Below are 26,865 nucleotides of genomic sequence, written 5' to 3' on the forward strand. Positions count from 1 at the left end.
TGCATTCCTGACAAAAATCTTACTGAATGATACATTTATTAACATAATTCTTGATGATGCTATATTGTTTTTGTGGTCATTTTAATCTGCAGTACTGTACATTATATGATTTTCTTTTTATTGTATTGTATCATTTGAATACTTTGCTATGACACCATTTTTGCATCACAATACACAATTGTATTGATACTGATTCTTTTACCATGAACTATATGTTTATATAATATATAAGTATACTATATAAATATATAGGTAAACTATATAAGTAAAACATGTTTATTAATGCATACCAGCAATTCTACACCAGTTAGAATCTTGCCATTGATGACCAGAATATCTTGGTGGCTAGGTAAAATAAATACTGTGTGTAAATCCTTAAGTGTAAACTTTTATAATCTTTCACACTACTAGCACTATATTAAGAAATGCACCACTTGTACAGGTCAAGTATTCCATATAACACCGTGCCTTATAATATATAGCACTCATTTAAATATTGTGAAAATGGCATGTGTCTTGTACTGAGTGTTTCAGACACTTGCCAGAATGATGATCACATACATGCCCTCAAACACTGGATTTTCTCCAAACACACATTTCATAGTCCATCATCCAGTATCCTTCACTGCTAGTTTAAATTCATGTACTTAATGTTTCTGGCCTTCTGACTAATGAACTAACAGTATGTTGTCTATTTTAAAGTCAGCAATATATTGAATGGTTGCTACTGCCATTCATTCTGATTGTTGTTTCAGCTCAGCTGAACCATGAAGTAACAAAGCTTACCCAATAGAATTTAAAGAGAATTAAACATCAGAACCAACCTGACAGAACAGGTCTGTCTTCAAATGTGTTTAGTAAATGTTAATATGACCCTGCTCTGTCAAACCTGCTTCTGGTAGATCTGAAGCACATATGCACACATTCTATCCACTAGCCTTACTGTGTGGCAGAGATAGATGACAACCTTCTCGAAGCCTTCTCTCAGTTGTTTTGTTTCTCTCTCTCACTTTTTATCTAAATCACAGCAGCCACTCTGTCACAGTGTGGAATTGTGGGTTTATAGATATGGCACAGCACTGGGCCTGTTCCGAATTTGCTTTGACTGTTCCTTATTTAGTTGGTGGATTTGTTAGTTTAAACTGTAAGCGCTTGATTGGCCTCACAGCCAAAATTGATTATCCTTGAGAGAACACTCTTATGTTATTGTTATTACAGAGCCTGACAGCTGTTCCCTAAACACAGGGCATTGCAGAAAAGCTGAGGAAAAGGAGTGAAAAGGTGTGTAGGATGCTGTGTAGAAAGTGTGGCCCCGGGGTGGTTTTTGTGATGCTGGAGAGCAACATTAATAAAGATTATTGTGGGTTTGTTTTGTTTTGGTCTGTTTTGTTTTTTTTTCATCATGTTTTAAAGCATCACCCACAGTGCCATATATAATGAATCATTACACTGTTTTGTGTCCATGCCAGAGTGTGTGGGTGGCAGGGGGTGGTGCTTGTGTGTGTGTGTGTGTGTGTGTGTGTGTCTCTCTCTGCAGGGAGAAGGATGTTTTGCCTACAGCATTCTGCAGATTAAGAATGATTCACTGCAAGTGCAAGAGAACTGCCTAAAGCAGTGTCCCTTGATCAGCTCCAAACCCAGCATGGCAGAAAGGTCAGAGAGAGAGAGAAGAGAGAATGTGTGTGTTTACCAGTGTCATGTGCGCTGTGTTGAAAAGGCAGAATCTCTAGTTTGGTGTGCTCTGAGGAGTTGGATAGCAACTGCTGGGCTTCCATTAAAGAGCAGTGTTCTGTGCTCATGCCATCTATAGCCAAGAGGATATCACCCACATGCAGAGCACCACACCTGCCAGACAGACAGACACACAGAGAGAGATTAATGCATAGATGGATGGATAGAGAGATAGAAATAGAGAAAAAGCCAGATCATCATACAACATTCATTTCTCTCTGTTTTATGACAATTAAATCAGCATTTTCTGGTTGTCTAACCAGCTGATATAATGTAAACTACTCTGCATTTCACAGACTTAATTTTTACATAAAAGCTCAAAGTGGCATGTTAAGCCACATCCATGATATTATAACTGGATCATGTGTAGGCTGTTTTACTTTACTGTGTTTCATCTACATGATATTAGCAGGGATTAAGGATACTGTGCCATCTTCCAGAGCATGTGCTGTTGTTTTGTTTGCTTAATTTAGGCTCCAGTTTAACCTCATACAGTTCTATTACTCGAGCAGATGCAGTCATAAACCACCTTTCTTAAATATATTTATAATAAACATATGGAAAACTTTGGTGTTAATAAATAGTAAACAATTATAACTTTCTAATGCAGTTCTCAGTCTTGGAAGCCCCATGACCTGTGCACTTTGTGTTTTCCCTGCTCTAATTACTAAGCCATTTAGGAACTCAGTCAGTGTGTTCTTGCATGTGTGTGTATGCTAGTTCAGTGGCTGCTTACCTGTCTGCAACACTGGCAGCCTTGATTTTCTGGATTGTAATAACTCGCTTGCTCCTATAGAGGGAGGTGGTGAGGCTAAGTCCCAGCACAGAGCCTACAGTCCTGCAAATCTCCACCTGCAAAGGACCTGATGACTGCTGCACTGAGTCTGCCCGAACGCACACACACACACACACACACACACACACCCGTTGCAACCAGGCAAACACGTTTGGGACAACCACGCACACACAAAAACACAATGAAAAGGTTGCACACACATTTGAACACACATCCAGAGCGACCACACCAGGGAACACAAAACAGCAGCACGTGGAAGAATGGAACAGAGGAGTGTGAGCAAGTTGTCGCAGCTACTGCTCGTGCACAATGTGGGGAAAGTTGGAATGATTTCAGAGCCCTGGGGAAAAGTTAGCGGTGGGAGTTGGTGTTTCGTATGCATGTGTTCAGGCTGCCGTCTGTGTGCTTTTGCACATCTGAGTGTGTGCTCACCCATGACAGTGATGTCGTACTCGATGAGGAAGCAACATTCCTGGCTGCTCTGCATCAGGAGGGTTAGTGCATCGGCGTGTTTCTGCCGGTTGAGAGCCACTCCATTCACACTCAGCAGCCTATCCCCGGCACGTAGAGTTCCCTCCCTGAGAGAGCAGAGCAGGTCCAAAGGAAGAAATAAAGGGGCAGACAAATTGTGTGCGTGAAAGACGCACAGAAAGGAAAGTGAAAAAGTGAAAGAAACAGATTGGCACAAATGAATAGAAAGGATTGGAGACACAGAGAGAGACAGAGGGAGGGTGAGTTCAGCAAAATATAGAACAATATATTAAAGAGCAACAATCACACAAAGTGAAATGAGAGAAATAAGAAAATCACACAGAAGAAATGTGGAAATAGATGGAACAAAGGTGAGAGGTACAGTGAAAGGGAAAGAATGAAGTATATAATGTATACTACAAACGCGCAGAACACATCCGAACATCTTTTACGCCACCATGCATTTTGCATGCAGTGTAACTAACAGTTGAGAAAGAAACTAATAGTCTCACTAAAAGTTAAGTGTGTGATTATTCTTTTTGTACACTACAGCATGTGTGTGTGATATATTCTTTTTGTGGTTCACAGCATGTGCGTGTGTGAGATCTACTCTTTTTGTGGTTCACAGCATGTGCGTGCGAGAGATCTACTCTTTTTGTGGTTCACAGCATGTGCGTGCGAGAGATCTACTCTTTGTGGTTCACAGCATGTGTGTGTGTGAGATCTACTCTTTGTGGTTCACAGTATGTGTGTGCGTGAGATCTACTCTTTTTGTGGTTCACAGTATGTGTGTGCGTGAGATCTACTCTTTTTGTGGTTCACAGTGTGTGTTTGTGTTTGAGAGAGAGAGATCTACACTTTGTGGTTCACAGCATGTGCGTGCGAGAGATCTACTCTTTTTGTGGTTCACAGTATGTGTGTGCGTGAGATCTACTCTTTTTGTGGTTCACAGTGCCTGCTGTTTTCACTTATTCTCACCAGCTCACAGGCTTCAGAATGTAGCTCATAAGCTTCAGTGCACTACATGCCACACAATCCGGCTATTTTCACATGCATTATCACACATTTCATTTTGACACTCCCATTTTTATAGTACACAAACACACATTACATGCATCTGACAAATCTCACACACACAAAGACACAGATGTTCTGACTCATCTTGGTCTCACTTGGTCTCACCTGTCTGCGGGGCCTCCGGGTCTGACATAGGTCACCACTAGAGGTCGCGCCTTATGCCAGTCCTCATGAAATCCCCCTGAAAAGAATCGCACACGCACAAACACATGCACACAAGTTCACACACACAAACACATGCGTGCAAGTTCACACACAACCATATACACATGCGTGCAAACACATGCGCACAAAGAGGAATTACATCTAACACATGAATATCTGTGTTGCAGCAAGCAAAGGTTTAGTCTATTCTTGGGTTTGTTTCTTTATGAATGCCCCCACTTTGTGTTAAAAATATATAAAGCAGATGTATTCAACTCTAAACTTTGAGTCCAAATCTGGTCTTGCATTTTGTAATTCACTGTAGTTATTCTAACAGTTACTAATTAGTTGCTACTAATCTAACTAATATTCTTTTGCCATCACACCTGACTTAAGGAAGAGTGCAAAATCTTTAGTACTTGAATCTCGAGAGCTGGGACCCACCAGACACAACTTTGCTCTACCTATATCCCATTACAACTAAATGAATAACTAATTAGTTCCTTTGGACAATTTTTCAATTTCCAAATGACCTAAGCCATTAGGAACACTGAATACCTGGTGGACTGAGAGCTATAGAAGAGAACAAATGTGATCCATCTGGTGGGTCCTGAGTACTGGGTTGAGAAACTATAACATCAACTAAATGATTCTAAAATCTAAGAGTGGATTCGGATTCAATGTCTGGAGCTGAATACCTCTAGTTGAACGTGTCTGAGGAGAAAAGCAGAAGACAGCACCATACCTCGGAGAACAAAGCCAAAAGTGTTACCCTCTTTTTCCAGACGCACTTCAATGGTCTTCGAGATTACAGTGTTTGAACTGCTAGGGGCTGACAACAGAGAAGAATGTGGGTTACCAGACATAAAGCCATACAGTCACACAGCCTTACACCATACCAGCATTCAGCCATACAGTATATTTCCACACATCATTATATACAATATATCCCTCACATACAGTACAACAAATTGCATTTACTTGTATTTACTTGGTATATACATTTACTTGGTATATACAAACTTAAAATATAAGATATTTCAGCTTTCTTGCACTATCCAAGTTGTCCAAATTGGCACTCTGTATGCAACCTGTAGGCACACTATTACACTGTTGCGCCTGTCTTTGGCTGAACTCTCCTTTGGATGTTTTCTTTCCATCAAGGTACTGCAAGTCAACGGAGACACAGGTTTCAGCGGAATTTCTCTGCCCAGGTGTGCTGTGTATCTACCGAACGGGGGCAGCTCGTACTCCACCTCCAGCACCACCCTCTCTCCGATGCTCTTCAGCATGCCGAGGATCTCATCGTGACGCAGCTTGCTAAGGTTGATGCCGTTCACCGACTTGATGTAGTCCCCCACGTTCAGCTGGTCACTCCTGAAGCTCACACACAGAGACTGGATTCAGGTCACAATCATGAAAGTTACATAAAACCACAGCTTGTAATATTGAGTGATATTTTTTTTCCCTACAGAAACTTTATTATATTTTTCACACTTATTCACAAAGACAGAAAAGACAGCCCTTAAAGGTTAAAGAACCTTTCATTTATAATCCTGTGTGTAAATCATTTAGAGGTTCATACAAACAATTAGAGAGTTATGAATGATTTTTTTTTATCAGAGTACTGATTACTAGGCATTGTATGACTAATAAAGGAGTGCCATATCTTCAACCCATTCAAATAAAATGGAAGGGTCTGCGTGTTGCCAATACCCAATCACAGTGTTTAGCCCTGACAGTACAATGTTGAGGACAATGACATGACATAAGTATAATAGTGTGTGTGTGTGTGTGTGTGTGTGTGTGTGTGTGTGTGTGTGTGTGTAATAAGGCCTGAACTGACTCACAATGAGTTTGTGTGGATGCTAATTAAAGCTCTGAACTCTGACTGCTGTCACCCAGCACTGAGCATTTGCCTGTTAGTGGCAATAAATCTCTCTCTCACACACACACATACACACACACACACACACACACACACACACACACACACACACACAAACAAACAGCCCCAGACATTCACGCTGCACAGAGACTTAATTTACCAAGAGAGAGAGAGTAACATAGGACAAGTTCATTACCCCTTTCTAAATTAAGCTTACGTACACTAATACATACTTAACGCTAACAACCACCTCAATCCAAACCTTTCAAAAATAGGACAGATTTCCAAGGCAGCCCTAAATATATATTTTTAAATGTCATATCTTACTTTCAATAAATGTCAGTATGAAACCATCTAAAAATATGCTGCCAGTGTCTTTACACTCTGTCAGGGTGTTCACTGGGGAAAGCCTTCCCAGAAGAATGGAGGCTGTTTTAGCCATAAAGGCATGGGCATTAATCCAACAATCTCATATAGTTGTCCATGGCAAGAGAGGTCCATATAGTGTACCTGAAATTTGAAGTATGCTGTTTGACATGTATTGAATAACAAAAGAATTAAGAATTTTCTTATCTAAGGAACAGCATCTGGCTGCAGATGCACACCGAATCTTTCCTTAGGACTTATATTTAGTCCTTATTCCTTAGGATGCATACATTTAGTCCTTAAGACACATACATTTAGCCTCTTTAAGGCAAGGCAAATTTATTTATATTGCACCTTTCATACAATGCCTTCACTCAAAGTGTTTTACAAATATGAAAATACAAAGAAACAGATTTAGCAGAAGAAAACAAATAGGATTAAAAATTAATAGAGATAAAAATGATTAAAACAAAAAGAAATAAATGCGCAGACATTCCTGAAATCTAACACTTCGGAAAGGCTATTGTAATGACAGTAAAAAATTAAGACATGAAATTAAAACGAGGAAAAATAATTAAGAATCCAGTGAATAAATAAAAGTACCACTGTAATACCCAAGAGGATACAGTCTTCTCAGTCACTAAGAGGATATCATTCTTCACATAATTACAGATTGCTATGGCAGAAAACAATCATCTCTCAGTCCTTGAGATATCGGACTTTAGTGAGTGTCTTCTTTCAAACCATGAGAGGATGCCCATCTTCTCATAACATAAATACACCCATACATACAAACCTTCTGCTTATGTCTTCCAGCTGCCCTCAGGTTAGATTCACTACTCAGTTTAAATTTTATTTAATGTCTAAATGAATTGTCTGTGTATGTGTGTGATGTTTACATCAGCTTGTGCTGTCAGATTCATTGTACTCTGAGGGGTAGATATGATGCAGCAGCATACGTTTCTCACAGACACACACACACACACACACACACACACACACACACACACACACACACACACACACACACACACACACACACACACAGAAACAGCACCTAGAGGTACATACATATATTCAGAAATATACATACTACATGCAATTAAAGTTAATACTGTTTGCCTTTCATAATTGAAAGCACACACTTAGGAGGCTAATTCAGAGGTTAAGTTCATGTACTGGGGCTAAAGTTAAGGTTTTAGTCCATAAGTGTTGACTTGGAACACTTGCAGAGTATGATAGACTCGAGAAATGAATAAAATGAGGGAATTGAGTGAGTCACTTGATGGTTTGTTTTTGTTTGTGTGTGCGTGCGCGTGTGTGTGTGTGTGTGCGTGCGTGCGTGTGTGTGTGTGTGTGTGTGTGTGTGTGTGTAAGAGAGCAGGGTCTTACCTGGCTGCCAGGCCTCCTGGTCTTAAGTTTGACACTCTAGGCTTGCTGTCTTTGTCTGAGCCTCCAGAGATGGTAAGACCAAGACAACACCCCTCTCTCTTAATTAGCTCCACTGTGGTCAGCCCTCTGTGCTCTTCTACACACACACACACACACACACACACACACACACACACACACACACACAGCAGTCAGAAGAGGACAGGTGCTGCACAAGAGGCCAGTACAACCTACATCCTGCTAATTTAGGGCAGCAAAGTAACACCTGACACCTTATGACCAGAACCAAATGATCTAGTAAAGGAAAATGTTTACAGACTAACAATATACTGACAGTATTTTTTTCATATTTGAAACTCATGTAACAAACCTACACTAGGCTATTCTGCTGGTCTCTATTTACTGGCTACATTAATGACTGGTTAAAAAGGCAGGACAATATATTCCACTTGGAGTTTTAGGAAATCTGTGTCTTTATTCAGCTAAAGATGAACAGGGGTGTGGTTGGTTCAGGGGTCTTTCCTATAGCTCCAAAGCCCAGCTGATGACTGCTGAGACTGCTGGCAGCAACGACGCATGTGTAGTTGGTGAATCTCAAGATAAAATGACGAGGGACACGAGTGTAAATGTTAATTTAGTATTTCAACAATAGGCAACTTACATTTCTAAAGGCCTCTGTAAACCTTACTTATTACTACTGAATACAATAAATGTGTATTATATAGATGTCATTTATAAGGCAGAAAATGAGGCTATCAATAATGGTAGAAATGAAAGATCACTGTCTACATCCTACTACCCAAAGTAGCCCCTGTATAATGCATGGGTTATTCATTTTAATTTTCAAACACAGCAAACTCTAATGACTATCAAATGACAATGGCATGCAAGAGGTGAATAAGGTGTTTAAAAATAAGGCCAATACTAAATTACAAACCAGGGGTGGATCAGAAATAAGTTTGTTACATACATTTCTAAATGACCAGAGAGAGTGAGAAAGGTAAAGAAAGAGAAACTGTGTGTGTGTGTGTGTGTGTGTGTGTGTGTGTGTGTAGCGAGCAAAGGGAACAGAGAGAGACAGAGAAGTGGATGTGCAGACAGAGAAGAAGAGATGGAAACAGAGAGAAAGAAAGCAGCAGGACGGTGCTGAGTTCAAAAGAGACAGAAGTTCAGTATCAGCACAAGCCCAGACAAGCTGTCTGTTCACCTCAGTACACAAGACTGTCACAGTGTCTATCTGTCTGTCTGTCTGTCTCTGTGTGTGTGTGTGTGTGTGTGGTGTGGACGCGCATTTGTGGGTGTTTGCTAAGCCCTTCACCCATGGCAGCATGCACAGCTGGCATGAGTCAGTCAAGGGACAGTGTGAAGGAGACGTCTGATGCCGGATTACCACCGATGCTGCATCTTTTAGAGGCCACATTGCTGTCACCCACTGTTGCATCTTTGCTCCCTTTTGAATATGGGCCGTCATCTGTAAAACGACACACATGCGCACACACACACGTAGCCACATGTAAAACATGGTGACCTCTTGACTTGTAGTCTCTCCTTATATAGGTGACAAATGGCTTTGTCTCTGCTTAGGTAATATGTAAGCATTTGTTGAATAAATAATCTCTAAACGCAGACAACTATCAGAGGTTCAAGCCACATATCCACATTGAATTTGATTTTGATTTGAAAAGAACATTTTTTAAATAAAATACTTAGAATTACAGATTTGTACCAATCCAGTCTTCCAAAGCCAAATAGTCATTTACTACCCAAAGAATATCCAGTCTGCTTACATTTGAAAGTAAACAGGTTCAATAAATATGATCAATGAGAGAAAGTCTCTGCAGAAAGAGAGTCTCCCAAAGTCATGCCTGATTAAAAAAAAAAAGTAAAATTCATCCTTTATTGCGGTAGAACCAACAAAACCAATTTTCCAAGTCAATTAAAAAGTCAGAAACTAATTTAGAGCGTGACACTCCATCAGCCCTGCCTATGATGACACCATTACTGATGTAGGTTAAATGCCCCCATGTACGAACAATGCTGGCAGAAGCTTGCAGTCTATTTTCAGAATTTTATTTATAGAGCTCACACAAGACCTGGTTGTCATTGCTCTCTCAGATCATTGCACTGAACATCCATTTCCATATTTGCCTACAAACTCCATTAGTGGGCAAAGCTTTGTACGCCACATTCTCTCCCCCCACCCCCCCAACCAACAAGTACAAACTATGCCATACGTATGCAATGAAATGTGGTAAAGAGTGTTAGAGTAGGCTACCAGTTATGAATCACCCTGCGCGTCCTGTTTTCAAATAGCAATATTGCCACAATACTACATTCATTTTAACCAATAAGTCTTTATCATGCTTTCTATCAGCAGAGACATATAGACGTTCTGTGAGCAGACAGCTATAAGAGCTGATGGAGAGATATAATGCAGTCTGGACAACAGCTGACTGACATCTGAAATGGAAAGGTTAGCAGTCACAACAACCCACAAACTCTCCAGTTACAGTGCTCTACTGGACAACATACATAGATAGATAGAAATGGACACTTTGGTGTAGATGACTTACCACTGCGACCTTCCCTCCGTAAACCACAGAGCATGGCAGTAAAATCACAACTCCAGAACTCCACGCACCAGAGTATGAAAATCGTCTAGACCCTAGCTACACCTGTCAGACTTTACTATACCACGCAACAGCTCAGCATTATGGAATTTGTCAGCATTCACTGGGAACTGTCACAACAGTTCCAATGGCCCTGACCTGGTACACTCCCTGAGTCAAGGCTCTTGTAGCAATCCAGTTTACATTGAATCATTTCCCTAAGAAAGATGGAATGTGGTGCTACAGTGGCCCACAAGGCATGTGTGTCTTCAGTCCCATATCCTACAACACTAGCTGTACCATCCTGTTCTGTAAAGGATCCTATTAAAAATAGAGAATATTCAATGTCCGAAAGAACCTGTTCTCAGTGAACATCTTCCTGCACCATAATATCTAAAACTCAGCATTCAAACAGGTATCAGATGTCCACACTGCAAACTCCAAACTTTAGCATCCAAAACAGATATACATCCAAACCACCAGCAGAACCCTGAAACCAGCCAGGCATGGACCATCTACTCCTCTGCCTTCAAGCTTTACTATCCAAACAAGGGGTTTCAGACGTTAAACTCCGAGGCTTAAACCATACTGGCTGCTCCATGCGTCGGAATAGAGGGCGCAGAAAGGACAGGGTCTGGCTGTAGCGGCACTGCAGCCTGGGAAGGAAGCAGAACTCCTGCAAGCCTCCCAAGACATCCACGACCTAGAGCAAGGGAACGAATTCCGTCCCTAAGGCTCCTGCCTCTTCTTTAGCTCCTCCCTCTCTTCCTGGGATCATGAGGTGTTCACGCTTGTTTCTTTCCCTCCTGCTCTGCACTATTAATCATCTCTGTTCACATACATACACACACACACACACACACACACACACACACACACATACAGACAAGCGCACACATACAGTGTGCCGAGTTGTTCCCTGACAATTGTAGTCTCATCTTTACTGTGCTAATACACACACACACCAACACAAAAGCCACATCCCCTTCTTTTGGCATGCTCTCAACCCCCAAGTGCCACTAGAAAAACTATCGCTTACAAACCAAAAACACACACAAACACACACAAACACACACTCTCTCATTCTCCCTCTCTCCCATAGGCACTTAGCTTTTCCATTTAACAGTTTGCTGAACTACTCAACATGCAAAGAGTCTTTCCCATTCAGATTACTGCTGACAGCTTTTAACAGGACAGATTAATAGATAGCTGCAGAAAGATTTGCAATATATATTGTATGGAATGAAAAATATATATCATTTTGCCAATGAAAATGTATTAGCTTAATTCATTTGTTACAACCACATCACTAAATACTGTTCATGCTGACTGTCTGTTGTAACATGTACCATTTTATTTGCTGTACCATAGTTTTTCCTAAAATGTGTGCAAATACATTGTTCACATAAACACTGACCGTGTCAGTACCTTCCACATCCACACAGCTACAGATCCCAGTTCTCGGTTTGTTTCCCTTTGAAACGACAATATGTATATCTAGATAAGGTTTGCAGTTCTCTACTAAAGAATTACAGCAACTCTACTCTGCCCCAAGAGGGTCTATGAGTGGCTGCTCTCATGTTTCATTGCTTAGGATCTTTCACTTACCGAGGACAACTGGCTTCAGCCTCAACAGTCTCTTTCTCTCCCTTTCTCTGTGTGTGTGTGTGTGTGTGTGTGTGTGTGTGTGTGTGTGTGTGTGTGTGTGTGTGTGTGTGTGTGTGTGTGTGTGGCAAAGGGGAAGCTTGCCCAGTTCCCCCACCTGTCTTTCCATTTGTTCATTTATCACTTGCACCAGATACCCAAAACTCAATTCCCCTACACAATAACACACACACACACACAATCACACATCAGTCTTCTAAGAGGCCTGGGAGTTTGAGGGTGAGGTGCACCACCCTGTTCCTAGAATTGCACACTTCTGGACTGAGACTGATGTTATTCCTGGGATGAAATCACTCTGCCTGCTGAGGGGTCACAGTGACAAGTGCCCCTATTACCACTGGGACAAACTTGAGGTTAACCTTGCACATTGTCTTTATTTGTTCTTGCAGTCCCTTACAACTTCTCATATTCCTTTCTTTGGATATTTCCATCACTTGCGACTGCCATATCGATTACCACTACTGTTTTCTGCACCTTGTCTACTATAATGATGTCTGGTTGGTTCGCTGCTACTTTGTTTATCTGTCTGGATCTGGAAGTCCCACAGGATCTTAGCTGTGTTGTTCTCCATCACGCTCTGTGGTTCCTGTCTGGACTTGAGGGTGTCTAGCTCATATGCCTTACATATGTTTCTGTATATGATCTCCTACTCGGTTGTGTCTCTCAGAGTGTGGTTGCACTGCAGCACCTTGCATCCTGCTCCTTTGTGCTGGATTGTCTAGAGGCTCCTTTGCACAGTCTATATCTTGGGTCTTGGCTGGTGTGATACACCCCTGCTTCAATCGATCTATTGCTCAGGACTTGATGTTGTGCCATGATTAGTGCCTCTGTCCTTTCCTTCAATCCTACCTTTTCCAATCATTGGTAGGATTGTCTTATGCCACCTCTGTCAGTGGTACATTCCTTGGAGAGGCTTATCCTGCCATGGCACAAACATAACATTTCGGATGGTCCATCAGGTGTGCAATTTTGACAATATATATATATATATATATATATATATATATATATATATATATATATATATATATATATATATATATATATACACACACACACACACAGACACACACACTGCCTGGCCAAAAAAAGGTCACACACTAATATTTCGTTGGACTGCTTTTAGCTTTGATTACGGAACGCATTCGCTGTGGCATCGTTTCCACAAGCTTCTGCAATGTCACAGCATTTATTTCTGTCCAGAGTTGCATTCATTTTTCCCTGTATTGATGATGGGAGATTTGGACCACTGTGCAAAATCTTCTCTAGCACATCCCAAAGATTCTCAATGGGGTTCAGGTCTGGACTCTGTGGTGGCCAGTCCATGTGTGAAAATGATGTCTCATGCTCCCTGAACCACCTTTCACAATTTGAGCCCAATGAATCCTGGCATTGTCATCTTGGAATATGCTCGTGCCATCCGGGAAGAAAAAAATCCATTGATGGAATAACCTGGTCCTTCAGTATATTCAGGTAGTCAGCTGACCTCATTCTTTGGGCACATAACGTTGCTGAACCTAGACCTGACCAACTGCAGCAACCCCAGATCATAGCACTGCCCCCACAGGCTTGTACGGTAGGCACCAGGCATGATGGGTGCATCAGTTCAGATGCCTCTCTGATGCGCCCATCACTCTGGAACAGGGTAAATCTGGACTCATCAGCCCACATAACCTTCTTCCATTGCTCCAGAGTCCAGTCTTTATGCTCCCTAGCAAATTGAAGCCATTTTTGCCAGTTAGCCTACTACACAGCTGTTTAGTCCCAATCCCTTGAGTTCTCTTCGCATTGTGCATGTGGAAATGCTCTTACTTTCACTATTAAACATATCCCTGAGTTCTACTGTTGTTTTTCTACGATTTGATTTCACCACACGTTTAAGTGATCGCCAATCACGATCATTCAAGATTTTTTTTACAACCACATTCCTTCCTCGAAGATGATGTTTCCCCACTGTCCTTCCACTTTTTAATAATGCGATGGACGGTTCTTAACCCGATTTTAGTAGTTTCAGCAATCTCCTTAGATGTTTTCTCTGCTTGATGCATGCCAATAATTTGACCCTTCTGAAACAGATTAACATCTTTTCCACGACCACAGGACGTGTCTTTCAACATGGTAGTTTAACAAATGAGAAGCCACTCACTGCATCAGTTAGGGTTCAATAACTTGTTGCCAGCTGAAACATAATCACCATGCAGTAATTATCCAATGGGAGGCTCTTACCTATTTGTTTAGTTAAATTCAGGTGGTGACCTTATTTTTTGGCCAGGCAGTGTGTATAATGAATAATCTGTGTACTCTCTATAGAGTATATATACTCCATATACTCTGTCAAAAATGTCAGGTGGACATTTAGATATTTTAAAAATCTGTGAAATCATCTAGCTCTAAGCTAAATGTAAATATTTAAAGAATCTGAATCCGTTGTGCATAAAAAATTCTCTGAATGGTTTAATTGATTTTGTTACTACAGTGCTCTCTTGTGGTTTGGGCATAGTATTACAGATCAGGTCATCATCTAAGAACTACAATCATGACTGTACACAACTGAACATGATCAGTTCATAGCCAGGCTAAGACAACAGTATTAAAGTATTCCTGACCAAGTATATGCATCCAGACACATCCACCCTGCTGACCGCACCCACACAGTACAAACCCAGCTTTGCACCTGTGACATACAGTAATTACTGTACATCAGTCTATCACAAGCTCTCCTCTTACACACACACACACACACACACCCAAATACCTTTGGCTCTTCCTTTTATGACTCCCATGCGGCAGCGCAGAGAGAAGAAGACTCTCCTCTTCCCTTTGAGTCCTCCAATTGGTCCCTTCTTCACAGAGCTGACAGGAGAGGGAACTCCATCGGGAAGGCGTTTGGGATTAATGCTGCAACTCACACGCCACATCTCAACTCTTTCCCTCTGCTCCTTTCACAAGCTCTTATCACTCACTTTTCCTTTTCCCTTCTATCTTTTCTTACAGGCTTCCAACAGCCTATATTCTAGCAGGAGCAATCCGGCATCTCCCTTCTTCACCCACTCGTGCTTGTGGGTCTCCTTGTATCTCCTCCTTTGCCTTCTCAATCCGTCTCCTTCTTGGCAGTTTTGTTCTCATTCCTGGATGGATGTCGTCTGGGTCGTTTCACACGCATCCATGAGCTTGTCTCACAGTTGGACGACAGACGCAATGTCTCATATCATAAACCTTCCTATAGTCACGCCACAGACAAGCCTGATCAACACTGCCACCACAACACAAATAAATAAACGGATGCTGTTCAAAGTGCCGGTGGGCTATGTTTGTGTGCGCGCGTGTCGCATGTGTGTGTTTCTGGCTGGGAGCGCAGAAGGCAGATGGAATATAGCTTCTCTCCGCAGAGATCCAGTCTGGCAGAACCACAGGACACGTCCCATCCAGAGCCCATGGCTCACAACCGACCTCATCTACTGCAGGATGCAGCGCACCAGAGGAGCTTTCATTACCATTAGTAACACTAACAATAAAAAACTGCATTAAAATATTAACATGGAAGTGTAGAATCCAATAATCAATTATGACATTATAATATTAATAGTATGGTTGACAGAAGTACACAAATGCTTCCTTATTTTATTTTCAGAGTAGAAGTAAAAATAACATATTACTCCATAAAAAGTGAAACATTAGAAACTTAATGTACTGAACATGTATTAAAATGTATTTGTGTTAAATTTTAAGCATAAATAGATAACTAAATAGATTTTATGCATAAAGTAAGTAGAAAACAATGTCCTCAAATGTGTCAGTGAATTTGTGACTGACAGTGTAGATGTGCTGTTCAAACAACTGTCTTTTATTGTACTTATCAAAAGTAAGATGCATTAATTGGTGTTGTATTTCACAGAGACTTAACCCATATACATTCTTTATGAAGTCAGCAAAAGAGCTAATTGTTCCATCAGTGCAGGTACTCTGAAAAGAATGCTCTGCCTCTTTTTGTGGCATCAAAGTTAGTGGAGTCATAGTTCAAAGTCTTTAAACTGTAAGTAACCAACCAAAGTTTAAATCACCATAAAATAACACTTACGTGTTATGTCATTCAGCTAACACACATTTTCCAACATTATACTACTACAATAGTTGGTTGAGTAAAACAGTGAATGTTAAAGTAAGAGTCCCAAAAAAGAATCAGTGCAGCCAGTAGGCCCGTTTTTTATTACCAGCAAAACAGAGGCATTACCCCCACCACTATAAAACCAAAGTGACTATTAAAGATGAATGTGATATGCACATTTATAGTACTGTTGACTAATGAAGTCAGAACAATTGGAGAATAAAAAAGAAAACAATGCAGTCCAGAAGCTAAAGCAGACATATTGACTCATATTTTTTCTAATAAAAAGTGTGTCAGAGTAAGAGTGTGTCAGAGACAGCAGAGTAAGATAACACCAGTTGAAGACTGATAGGACGTGGCAGTAAATATAAGAGCTGTTATGACACCTTTTGTTTTGCCAGTGTTACTGCCTTTTCACACATCTCATGTGACTCCACTTCACTCCCCACAAAAGTGATTTAGACCACACTACCTAGTATAACTACTAAGATTACGACAGGGCTGTGCAGTTTGTGACAATATGATTTTAGAAATCAGTTTATCCTGATTGAACCATGTCTTAATTAAGAAAATAGTCTAAAGAATGATTCTCAATACTTTCATTCACTCACAAGCACCCATTAGAGGCCATAGGAACTTCTAAAATGCAAACAAGACACTCCTGCAGAGAGAATGAGGAACACTAAAAATATGCATACCTGGCAGGCAAGTTCTAAATGCTGTTTATATGGGTAGTGTGAACAGCCTAAGTGAAAAACAGCCCTATAAATGCAGTAAAATCAAACAAATGTAAAGTACTAGCTTTCTGCAATGGTTTGTGTGGTATCAGCAGGACATAGCTGGCTGGAATCTGCACCTTAGTTAACTCTGCATATGTTCTGTAGGCCTGTTCTGAACAATGCAGGAGGTTTGTTTTGCCAGATGTCACTGCCAGCTTCTTGGCACATCCTATTACCCCAGTGGGTGGAGGACCAAAGGCTTGACGCAGAACAGAACCAACAGTATTATTTAAACGACACTATTTTTATGTAAATTGTGTTTGTGTGTTTCCCTATGGTTGACCACGCTAGTGACCAAGCCTTTACAATAAATTCTGTTGTCTGCAGTCTTCCTTCAGAGGATCTGCAAAGAGGCGGAAATTAAGGAAATTATTCCGTATTGTGCTGTTTTGAAGGGTCACTAAAGGGAGCAGGACAACGTCTAGTTGTCGAGCTTCTCCTTTAAACCACTGTGTACTGAAACGGATGAGATACGTAGACAAGATTTAAAACGAAAGTGATCCTGATCAGTCTTTTGCACTAGAACGGTAGCGTTAAAGCACACAGGAAAAAGGTGCTTCGTGTATATATACAAATATATAAAACAGTGGCAAAACAAGAGATACTTGTGCTCAAGGAGCAAATGCATATGACCCGCTTATATTTACAGCGAAGACGCTTCAGTAACGCACATCACCATAGAATACAAACTACGGTAATCACATGATACATTCCAAAGTTAACGGGAAGTTGTAAGGGTATCAGCATTGTTAACTCTTCACAAACGGTTTCTGCAGCCTGCTAGTTGATATGGAGAAGACACCGATTCTAAGGTAAATTTAACATTCGCTGTATTTTCATTCTTCGTTACAGTATGTTCGAGTGAGTTGTACACAACATTAATTTAACTGTTTTCACCTTAAAGTGACTATGGGTCCAGCTACGGGACCGCCAACACTGCGTACGTACCTTCAACAGCGGGGGGAACAGGTAGGCTATGTCTTTCGCCTGTGCTATGCGTCTTAACTTAAACATATGCTGTTCGTAGATCTGGGTGAATTAAACTGTTAAAGAAGGTTACTCATTTCTCACTCGTTAGCTTTAGTCTTTTTTTTTTCTTGCAGACGTTCAGTGTGTATTCCTATTGGTGCACGTACATTTATGTACTCCAAATTGAACACAGGGTCAGTGTGTCCGTTTCTTACGTGTTAGTAATTCGGATCGTGTGTGTTTGGTGTCAGAAGTCTGAGAAATCCTTTGAAGTGGATTCTCGTGCGCTCCTGCGTGCGACATAGTGGGTTGTTTTTTGCGTTGTTGTTGTTTTTTTTATCCGGCGCGTCACGATGACATACGACGTTACAATCTCGTGACCGCCAGGCGGCTGCAGGCTTCAGAGCCAGTCGCTGCAGTTTCTGCACTTACTGGTGCTGCGCTGCGCTGCATGGGCTGTGCAGTCGAGAGCCTGCCTGATCACGACAGCGCTTAATCCGTATTGCCCAGAATATCCGATAATAAACATGTACCCACAGACTGTAGTTAATACAGCACGTATGCTGTGAAATATACAATGTGTGTGGATATTATGCCCACATACGAAAATAAATGTTATGGGGGTTTTTTATGTTATATATTTGTATATACATTGTAGCTACTTTCGCTGACCAAGACGAGGCGAAGCTCAACTGAACATGCCTATTATATTAACGATGGCAAGACGCAAATATCTTGTTGGCCACTGTCACCAGTGTGTATACGAGAAGAGGGAACGGGACTGTGGACAACATGACAAACTGGGAAGAAAACTCAAATACGCAAATACACTACAGAAACAAGACCACAAAACGCAACCTGCGACTAGCAATATTTGCTACAGAAAAATAAGTGCGTAATAAGCGTAATAAATTTGGCAATAGTGAGAATGAACAGGATTTCATCACAGGTTCACTGATCAGTAAAGGACCATTTCCGATAAAGAGCGCTCGTGGCAAACACGTAAATGCAGACCACGTCAAAGTATTACTTAGTAAATCAGGCAGTACACTTGAATCTGTTGGAAAGACCTACTGTAATACTCTCCATATTCAGTAAGATTTAGATTTCCAAGAGCAGCCTAAAGAATTGGGGGTAAGTGATTTTGAGCCAATAAATTATAAATATTACAAACTTTTACACTGTCAGCATAACCAAATATGCCGTTTAAAGGTTGTCTTTTCTTTTTTATTTACTTGTATTTTGATATTTGATTTTATGAGAAATTCCTTGTAGCTTTAATTACAGAGAAAAGGGAAATATTAGGAAGATTAGGAATATTCCATAGGAACGTCAGATGTGAATAGAAGAAATAGTCATGTGTTGTGTACGACTTCTTGGCTGCCTTAACATTTATACAAAATCCCTAAATATGCCAAATTAAAATTGATGTATATCTAGCCTACATATACGGACAGGAGAGCAGAGGAGGTGTGTCCAGAATATTTTAATAAGCAGGTTGAGTTTTGAATCCATCTTTAGGGTAGTGGTGACTTATCCTGCCCTAACCGGTGTGCCTGGTTTCATTTCAGCCATGATCACTGGCTCAGCAGCAGACTCAGGGGCCCCATCAGCCCCCCCTGCCAGTATGTTTGACAGCGTACCAGGTTACGAGGGCACGGTTTCGGGTGGAGGAGGTGCACACACCTTATTATTGTTGTTGTTGTTGTTGTTGTTGTTGTTTGTTGTTGTTTATTATGGTTATAAACATTAATTAATATATTTTCTATATACAAAATATTTTAACCAGTAAAATATTTTTGAACTTCTCTATTGATCATTTGATCTTGGGCATTTCATTAAACTTTGATTGTGCAAAGTCCTACAATTAGGGATTAAAGGACAAGAAAAACTTTAATCTTACTTCAGTTATGCCAGAGTACAGCACCTTGTCTATCACTTCCATCTTATCTTAAATACATATTTCTTCTACATGCTTACTGTCCCTTTCTCTTTCTTTCTCTTGCCTCCTTTGCAGGTGGATACCTTCCTCCTCCAGTACCAACACTACCGATGCCTGTACCAGAACATGGCCCCGTTGAGGCCAGCTGGAAGTAAGTGCTTGTTCTCTCAGTGCACTAGACATACACACCCTGCCACTGGCTTAAGCATCCACCTGCAACAAGATACCCACATCCTCATCAAACATTGCCTTTTAAAAGAAGTGACACAACCCAGCACGGTGGCTTGGTGGTTAGCATGTTGGCCTCTCGGCCTTCTCTGGGTGGAGTTTCCTCCAATAGTCCAAAAACATGGAGGTTAGGTTAATTGGATACTGTACATTGTCCTGTATGAATATGAATGTAACTATATATAGATGTGTCTGGTTGTTGCACTTCCCCTGCACCTGGTGCAGTCCCCCAAGACTGCTGTTTGTGATAGAGAGTACACTGTGCGCAGATTTGCAGCTGCTTCTCATTGGTGTGTGTAAAAATGTTTATATATCTTATTTTGTGTGTGTGTGTGTGTGTGTGTGTGTGTGTGTATGTCTGTAAAGCATCCTTGAGTATGAGAAAAGAGCTATATAAATGTAAATAATTCATTTAATACATAATAAACTCCCCCTACTGTCTGAACTACAGAACATTGAATTGTTACACAACCTGTGTGACATGGTAGACCTTGCGAAGAGCTAAGGGGAGGTTATGTCACTATAATTTTGACTTTGACTTCTTTTCAGCATTCCCTCCATCACCGAGGACACTGCCCGTGATGCCTTTGTGAGTTATGCTTCCAGTAAATGCTGTTACAGCACTGATCCGGCCCGGGATGGAGTCATCACCAACATGGAAGCCTTCAACACCTACAGGGTATGGGGAAATGCATTATCATCTTGGTTTATGTCACAACATATGACTCCATTGATTGAAAGCTAAGATGGGGGAAAGTTAGCATTAGCCTGTTTGGATAGTGATGACACATCTTCCACTTGTAAGGTTCGAAATGAATTCAGATAGTCATGGATTAATATTTGTGATATAAGTTTACTAGGAGATGGGTAAGTCCAAAACGTTATCAGGAGACAGGAATAAGTAAGATTCTGCACAAAGCTATAAAACAAGACAGAGGTGTCCAAATCAAAGTCAGAGACATGCATATATTAGAACCAGAATGATTAAAAAAACAAGCAACATGCTTAAGGGGCAAATCCAAGCAAACATAATCCAAATAACAGGCGAACCCAAAAATACCAGAAAAGCAATCCAGGAACAGTAAGCATACTAATTAGAAGCAATACTTCACAATGAGAAAACATTACAGCTCTGCTTAAATACACTGAGATTAATGTGAGTCAGGTGAGAATAATCATCAGAGATCTCCAATAATTTCATGAGGCATCATGTGAATTGGAGTTCTGATGTCTAGTGTCATGGAACAGCATGACACCACTATCTTTTATTAATGTTTAGTTATTAGCAAATTAGAATTGTGTGTGACAATTCTTTAGGTAAATGCTTATAGTTTTGCCAGAGCCTTATAGGTTTTATACATTTAAAGTAAAGCATTACACAAACAGAAATTACAGAACTGACAGAAACATGAGTTGCATAAGGATATTTCCTCTTGTGAAAACTGTGCTATTGCAACTACAGTGCAGTAGCACTTGTGTGCAATCTATGAGTGTGTGCACTAGGTTTCTGAGTAATAAGAAATTACAGTTTATGCTTATGACCTAACTTTATAGAGTTTCTGTTCTTTATCCACTTATGATCATCTCCCATTTAGTATCGTTTGGAGACCTTCACTGAGACCAGATCTACAGAGTGGAAGCAGGAGCCATACATTGGTAATGTGCACAGAGCGTGTCTTGTTTTAAATCTGTCTGTGCAACACTTCTCCTTAAAACACAACAAATTGACCCACTTCTGATTGCAATGTAGATGATAATTCATGTAACTGAACACATAAACAGGTCTCTCTATCATGAAATGTGTAGTGCACTACAGTAAAAAGTACGAATTTGCATTCATAGAATGTAATGACATAGGAAAAATTGTGACAGAGTGAGACACACTGGCTTGCAATGGAAAAGTGCTATGCATTGTTGAGACTCCAGGGGGGGCAATTAGCCATGTTTTCAAGAAAGACTCACTCTGACGTCCACATAATCACAATGTTACAATACCCAAATAAATACGTCCTCACATGAATTAATGAAATGTAAAAATGGACCTCGTATGTCACAGAGGCTAGGGCTGTTAGGGACGACTTTTGGTGAATGTCTTCCCTGTGTTTCAGACCAGGTTGTGGATGCATTTATCCAGCCTGCACCAGGCCCATGGGAAATAGCAGCCCAGGCACCCAACTTATTCCAGGATTACACGCAGAACATCAGGGTGCCCTACACGTCCTCTGTCAAGGTAAAGGGAAAAAGAGAAGAAAAAACTCCAAGCTGCTCATATTAAATCGGGAAGTGTCATACCCAGCTGCAGGTTTACTAAAAGACAGGGAGAAGACACATTTGTTGGGGTGCTAAAATTCAGAGGACAGTATTGAAGACATGGGAATATATTATCTGTATCATATTGAAAAAACAACAACTCAAATTATGTAAATGTATTGGTTAGTTAGCAAATAAAATACAGGGAATGTGAATTGTGATGGTTGTATCTCTTCCCTTGCAGAACTGCCATGTGTGTCTTGGTATGGGCAGAACACCATGCAAAGAGTGTTCTGGCTGTGGAAGCGTGAGTCGTGTTTGCTGGTTATGCATCAATTCATCCTTTTACTCTGGGCTTCAGAGTTATTCTTTATTGGTCTGATTTAATATATTGTATATACTTCTCTGTTTATACTATATCTCCATATATTATATATGTTTTATTCTATTCCATTTACTACAGTGTTACAGCATTCTATTTATTATAGATTTACAAAATGATTTGTGATGTCACTGGCACATGGTAGAGGGTTATTAAAATGTGCTTTAATGGTATTAGAATTTTCTAAATTGATCTGCTTACAGAAAGTGTGCTGGCTATGTAATGGCTCTGGTTTTCGCCATGGTAACGATCGCTGCACGCACTGCAACGGCCGTGGGAGGGATAAGTAAGACATTTGCCCTGCCCATTTTGTTTATGTCAGTGTTTTTATTTCTGTCAATGTTTTAGGATAAAAGAATGGAATTGATGTTGTCGTTTTTTGTGTGTGTGTGTGTGTGTGTGTGTGTGTGTGTGTGTGTGTGTGTTCCAAGTTTTTGTGCTTTGTTGCTGGCATTTTTAAGTTGGAGTATTCACAAACAGCTTGGCTAAACTGAAGTTATGTTTACAACTGAGGAAATAATGATCAAATCAGAATAGTCCCCCCATTTTTTTATTACAGACTTCTTGCAGCTGTATCAAATGTACATCTGTGATCAGTTATTGAGAACTTTTAAGAGAGCCAAAATGATTAGCCATTCAAAGATTCAAAGTTTTGTGTAGTTTAATTTGTGGTGGATGCATTCCTTGCAGCTGCTTTAGATGCAAAGGGCAGGGATCTTGCGAGTGTGACACTTGTCATGGGAAGAGACAGCTCCTTGTCTTCATCAACCTTAAGGTGCAATGGTGAGTGTTGGTGAGCACTTCACATTACACTAGTTGTGCTTGCAGCATCTTTCTCAATGTTTTAAAATGACACACATGGTTTTAAAACAGAACGTCCTTATCAACACTATACTAAAGTAGTTCCCCTGATTTAAATGTTAAAGTCCCAAACTACTTCCCAGTTAACCTCAAGTTTGTACAAGCAATTAAATAGTGCTGAAAAACATGTATTTGGAAAAGATGCTTTTCTTCATTTAGGGTTATGCATTTGGTAGACATTATTTTCCAAAGCAATTTACAGTTTCAGTCATGTTCTGGAGGTAGGAAAATGTAGTGTTCAGAGGATACTGTGGGTAGAGCTCTCCCAGAGGAGAAGCAACCTCATAACCCACTACTACACTACACCACCCACTAAACTACACCAACATATCCATGATACTTGACATATGGGTGTGAGTAATTTGTCTATAATGTGAAATCTGCTTGTGTTCTTTGCTCCTCAGGACAAACAATAACGATGATTATCTGGTGGAGCAGTCAAGTGGCCTGAAGTCAGATAATCTTTGCAAAGTGACAGGCAGGGAAATGTTCAAAGACTCTCAGTATCAGGTAAATGTATGCATGCACACACACACACACACACACACACACACACACACACACACACACACACACACACACACACACACACACACACACACACACACACACACTTACATTTGGTGTAATGCCTTTTCAGGATGTCTGGTCAAACAGGTGTCACATATATGTATTATTGTGATGTAACTACGTATATGTAAAAATAATTTTCTAAGTCTAACTGTAAAATTAATCGTAATCTTAACACCTGTAGCCAAAAATAAATGTTTTTGCTCTTTATGTCTTGAAAAGTTAAACATGTAGCAATTAGTCAGTCATTATTATAGACTCACAAAGTAGGTTACCTTGCATGATGGATGTAAAACAATTGCATGTAAAAATTTTAAATAAAAATAAATTGAACAAATTAAAATAAAACAATAAAAAAGCCTAATTTGAGAAATTTTGGAAGACATAAAAAGGACCAGTTAGAGATTGTCAGAGAGGATGAAAATATGAAGATGAGGGGGAAGAGATGATTGTTAGGGAGAATTATCGTGCAGAGAGAAACAATGATCCACTGTTAACGTGTGCTTTTGTTTCATTATCTGTGTTTCTGCATCTGTGTTTCAGCTTTACCCAGTGATGGGCTTCCCAAACCATGCCATTGTCCAAGCTTCTGAGCGCTTAATAAGAGAACACCAATCCAGATACTTCCAGACTTCCCGCATTCTGCAGCAGGTGATGCAGTTCTTTGTGTGTGTGTGTATGTGTGTTTTTTTCCTCTGCTAATTTTGTGACCACATTTGCTTCAGTACTGATCTTAGTATGAAAGAAAATGTGTTTAGTGTTCTATCTTTGTTACAGCCTCGCTTTTTTTGTTGTCTTGGTTTCTTTTTCTCGCTGGTTGTCTGGGTTTTTTTTTTTCTTCCTTTTTTTCTTGTGGGTGGGGGTGGCCATAGTGTGTCTGTGTGTGTGTGTGTGTGTGTGTGTGTGTGTGTGTGTGTGTGTGTGTGTGTGTGTGTGTGTGTGTTTGTGTGTGTGTTTGTGTGTGTGTTTGTGTGTGTGTTTGTGTGTGTGGGCGGTGGGGGTGAGGTGGGGGGTGTTTATGCTCCATGGCCGGCTTCAAACTTGCAGAGTTTACTCTTTTCCGATGTGCAGGTGCCTCTTTCTGCAAATTTTTGTCATGTATATAGTCCACAAATAAGAACACACTAACTGCTTTTGGAAATTTAGTCCTGTTAAGACTAGTTTATGAGGGATCAGAACACACACTAAAAGCCACTTTGTCATTACAAACATGTCTGTGGATTTTTTATTGTAATATTATTTTAATTTTAATTACTCTTTCTTCACCACAATGACTTCTAGTTTTTTAAAGTTGATGGTGACATATTGACATTATATATATAAAAAACCATCAGTTTTTCAGTACTTATTTTTGGTGCCATTACTAAATAAAAATCTTTCCACTGCAGCGCCACACCATAGAGCTGATCCCCATTACCCGGGTGAGCTACACATGGAAAGAAAAGTCCTATATGTACTTTGTGTATGGGACTGAGTCAAGCGTGAATGCAGACAACTATCCAGCCACATGCTGCTGCTCTGTGATGTAGAGTGGCCCAGCGTTGCTGGGCCACCTAGTTTCATGAACCACCTTCTCATTCATTCTTTAACAAAGAAGGGGATACAGCGAGTATAAATCAGGTAGCTTAGTGCACAGGTGGATTGAATACCTACAGACACTGTGGCCTGTGATGGGCAGCATTAGTAAGTTCATTTGCCCAGCCAAAACATGGGTGTGTTGGGTAAAAACACTCAGCAGTGTCAGATCCTTGCTCTGAATTCCATCTGATAATATTGAAAATTAAATTAGACAACTGACTTCAAACTAATAATACTATCAACACAATGAAAATGTAAAAGATTTTTTCAAATATGCCAAAGTATTAAAATTGCATACATATGAATTGCCACCTGTATTCTCACAGAAGTGCCAGAAATGTATGTGTCTAATGTGATGTTTCCTGTTTTTTACTGTTTTTGTGTGTGTGGTTACCCAGCATCTAGCACAATCATGCTGTCACTGTCAATGTGCATGACGTGCAGCGGTAGCTTGGTGCATAAGATATTTGACTAGTAATCAGAAGGTTGCCAGTTCAAGCCACGCTACCACCAGTTTACTATTGTTGAGCCCCTGAGCAAGGCCCTCAATTACTCAAATTGTATTCATTTATAATTGTAAGTCACTTTGGATAAAAGCATCAGCTAAATCCCATAATTGTAAATGTAATGTAAGTGACAAGAGATCATTAGTTTTTGTTACTGTAAAACATTGTTGGAATTAATGCAAAACTTTTTGCAGTCTATTGACATATTTTACTGAACCTGTGCTTGTTGCCATGAATCTATTAATAAAACACTCATATAAAAGTCACATTATTGGCACATACCTAATGTATTTGATAATTGAATAATATATTATGATTTTCTCAGATTTGTGCAATGGGTTTTCTTATGAATGCTTTATTCTTTTGTATATTAATGCAATGGTAGTAATGTGTAATTACTTACATATTAACATGATTTTAATACTATTTTTCAGCAAATTATAAATATTAATTAGCGATATTTGTACACTTACTATTTGGGGAAAGGTCTTTCTGAATAATAGTGAATTTGTTTTTTGTTTGATGCATGTTATAATAATACATAATACATAAATAC

General features: G+C 40.1%; 2 protein-coding genes across 11 annotated transcripts in view; one reads left to right on the forward strand and one right to left on the reverse strand.

Moving 5' to 3' along the window:
* Window positions 1–15,480, reverse strand: part of grip2a (glutamate receptor interacting protein 2a) — a 26,328-nt gene extending 10,848 nt beyond the window's left edge. For 2 of the 9 annotated variants that reach the window (XM_035522165.2, XM_081707675.1), the window contains exons 1-9: window positions 14,895–15,480; window positions 9,256–9,336; window positions 7,866–8,001; window positions 5,451–5,596; window positions 4,965–5,051; window positions 4,181–4,256; window positions 2,960–3,105; window positions 2,468–2,615; window positions 1,691–1,845 (exon numbers count right to left, since the gene is read on the reverse strand). In XM_035522165.2, coding sequence (XP_035378058.1) covers window positions 1,691–1,845; window positions 2,468–2,615; window positions 2,960–3,105; window positions 4,181–4,256; window positions 4,965–5,051; window positions 5,451–5,596; window positions 7,866–8,001; window positions 9,256–9,336; window positions 14,895–15,057 — 1,138 coding nt within the window. In that variant the 5' untranslated portion in view covers window positions 15,058–15,480. Of the gene's footprint in view, window positions 1–1,690; window positions 1,846–2,467; window positions 2,616–2,959; window positions 3,106–4,180; window positions 4,257–4,964; window positions 5,052–5,450; window positions 5,597–7,865; window positions 8,002–9,183; window positions 9,337–10,438; window positions 11,320–12,988; window positions 13,017–14,894 lie in introns of those variants that run through there. The other 7 variants (XM_081707676.1, XM_081707677.1, XM_081707682.1 and 4 more) reach the window with 7 other exon arrangements.
* Window positions 15,481–17,532: 2,052 nt separating this feature from the next.
* On the forward strand, window positions 17,533–26,633 carry ssuh2rs1 (ssu-2 homolog, related sequence 1). Of its 2 annotated transcripts, XM_081707740.1 has the most exons (14): window positions 17,533–17,717; window positions 17,800–17,835; window positions 17,928–17,992; window positions 19,564–19,668; window positions 20,010–20,085; window positions 20,712–20,841; window positions 21,758–21,818; window positions 22,271–22,392; window positions 22,657–22,719; window positions 22,998–23,080; window positions 23,485–23,577; window positions 24,060–24,165; window positions 24,769–24,876; window positions 25,614–26,633. In XM_081707740.1, exons 2-14 carry the CDS (start codon window positions 17,813–17,815, stop codon window positions 25,752–25,754), a joined length of 1,176 nt encoding a protein of 391 aa, XP_081563866.1. In that variant the 5' UTR covers window positions 17,533–17,717; window positions 17,800–17,812; the 3' UTR covers window positions 25,755–26,633. The 2 variants fall into 2 exon arrangements, with proteins under 2 accessions (XP_081563866.1, XP_026863466.2); XM_027007665.3 differs by lacking the exons at window positions 17,533–17,717; window positions 17,800–17,835; window positions 17,928–17,992 and adding an exon at window positions 18,035–19,126.
* Window positions 26,634–26,865: the final 232 nt, after the last annotated feature.

The sequence above is a fragment of the Electrophorus electricus genome, chromosome 25, assembly GCF_041902795.1.
Source record: "Electrophorus electricus isolate QZ-2024a chromosome 25, ASM4190279v1, whole genome shotgun sequence".
NCBI lineage: Eukaryota > Metazoa > Chordata > Actinopteri > Gymnotiformes > Gymnotidae > Electrophorus > Electrophorus electricus.

Coding starts and splice junctions, on each gene's coding strand:
- ssuh2rs1 (XM_081707740.1), top strand. CDS start 17,813: ATGGAGAAGACACCGATTCTAAG. Junction 17,993..19,563: donor TTCAACAGCGGGGGGAACAG/GTAGGCTATGTC, acceptor GTTTCATTTCAG/CCATGATCACTGGCTCAGCA. Junction 19,669..20,009: donor CACGGTTTCGGGTGGAGGAG/GTGCACACACCT, acceptor CCTCCTTTGCAG/GTGGATACCTTCCTCCTCCA.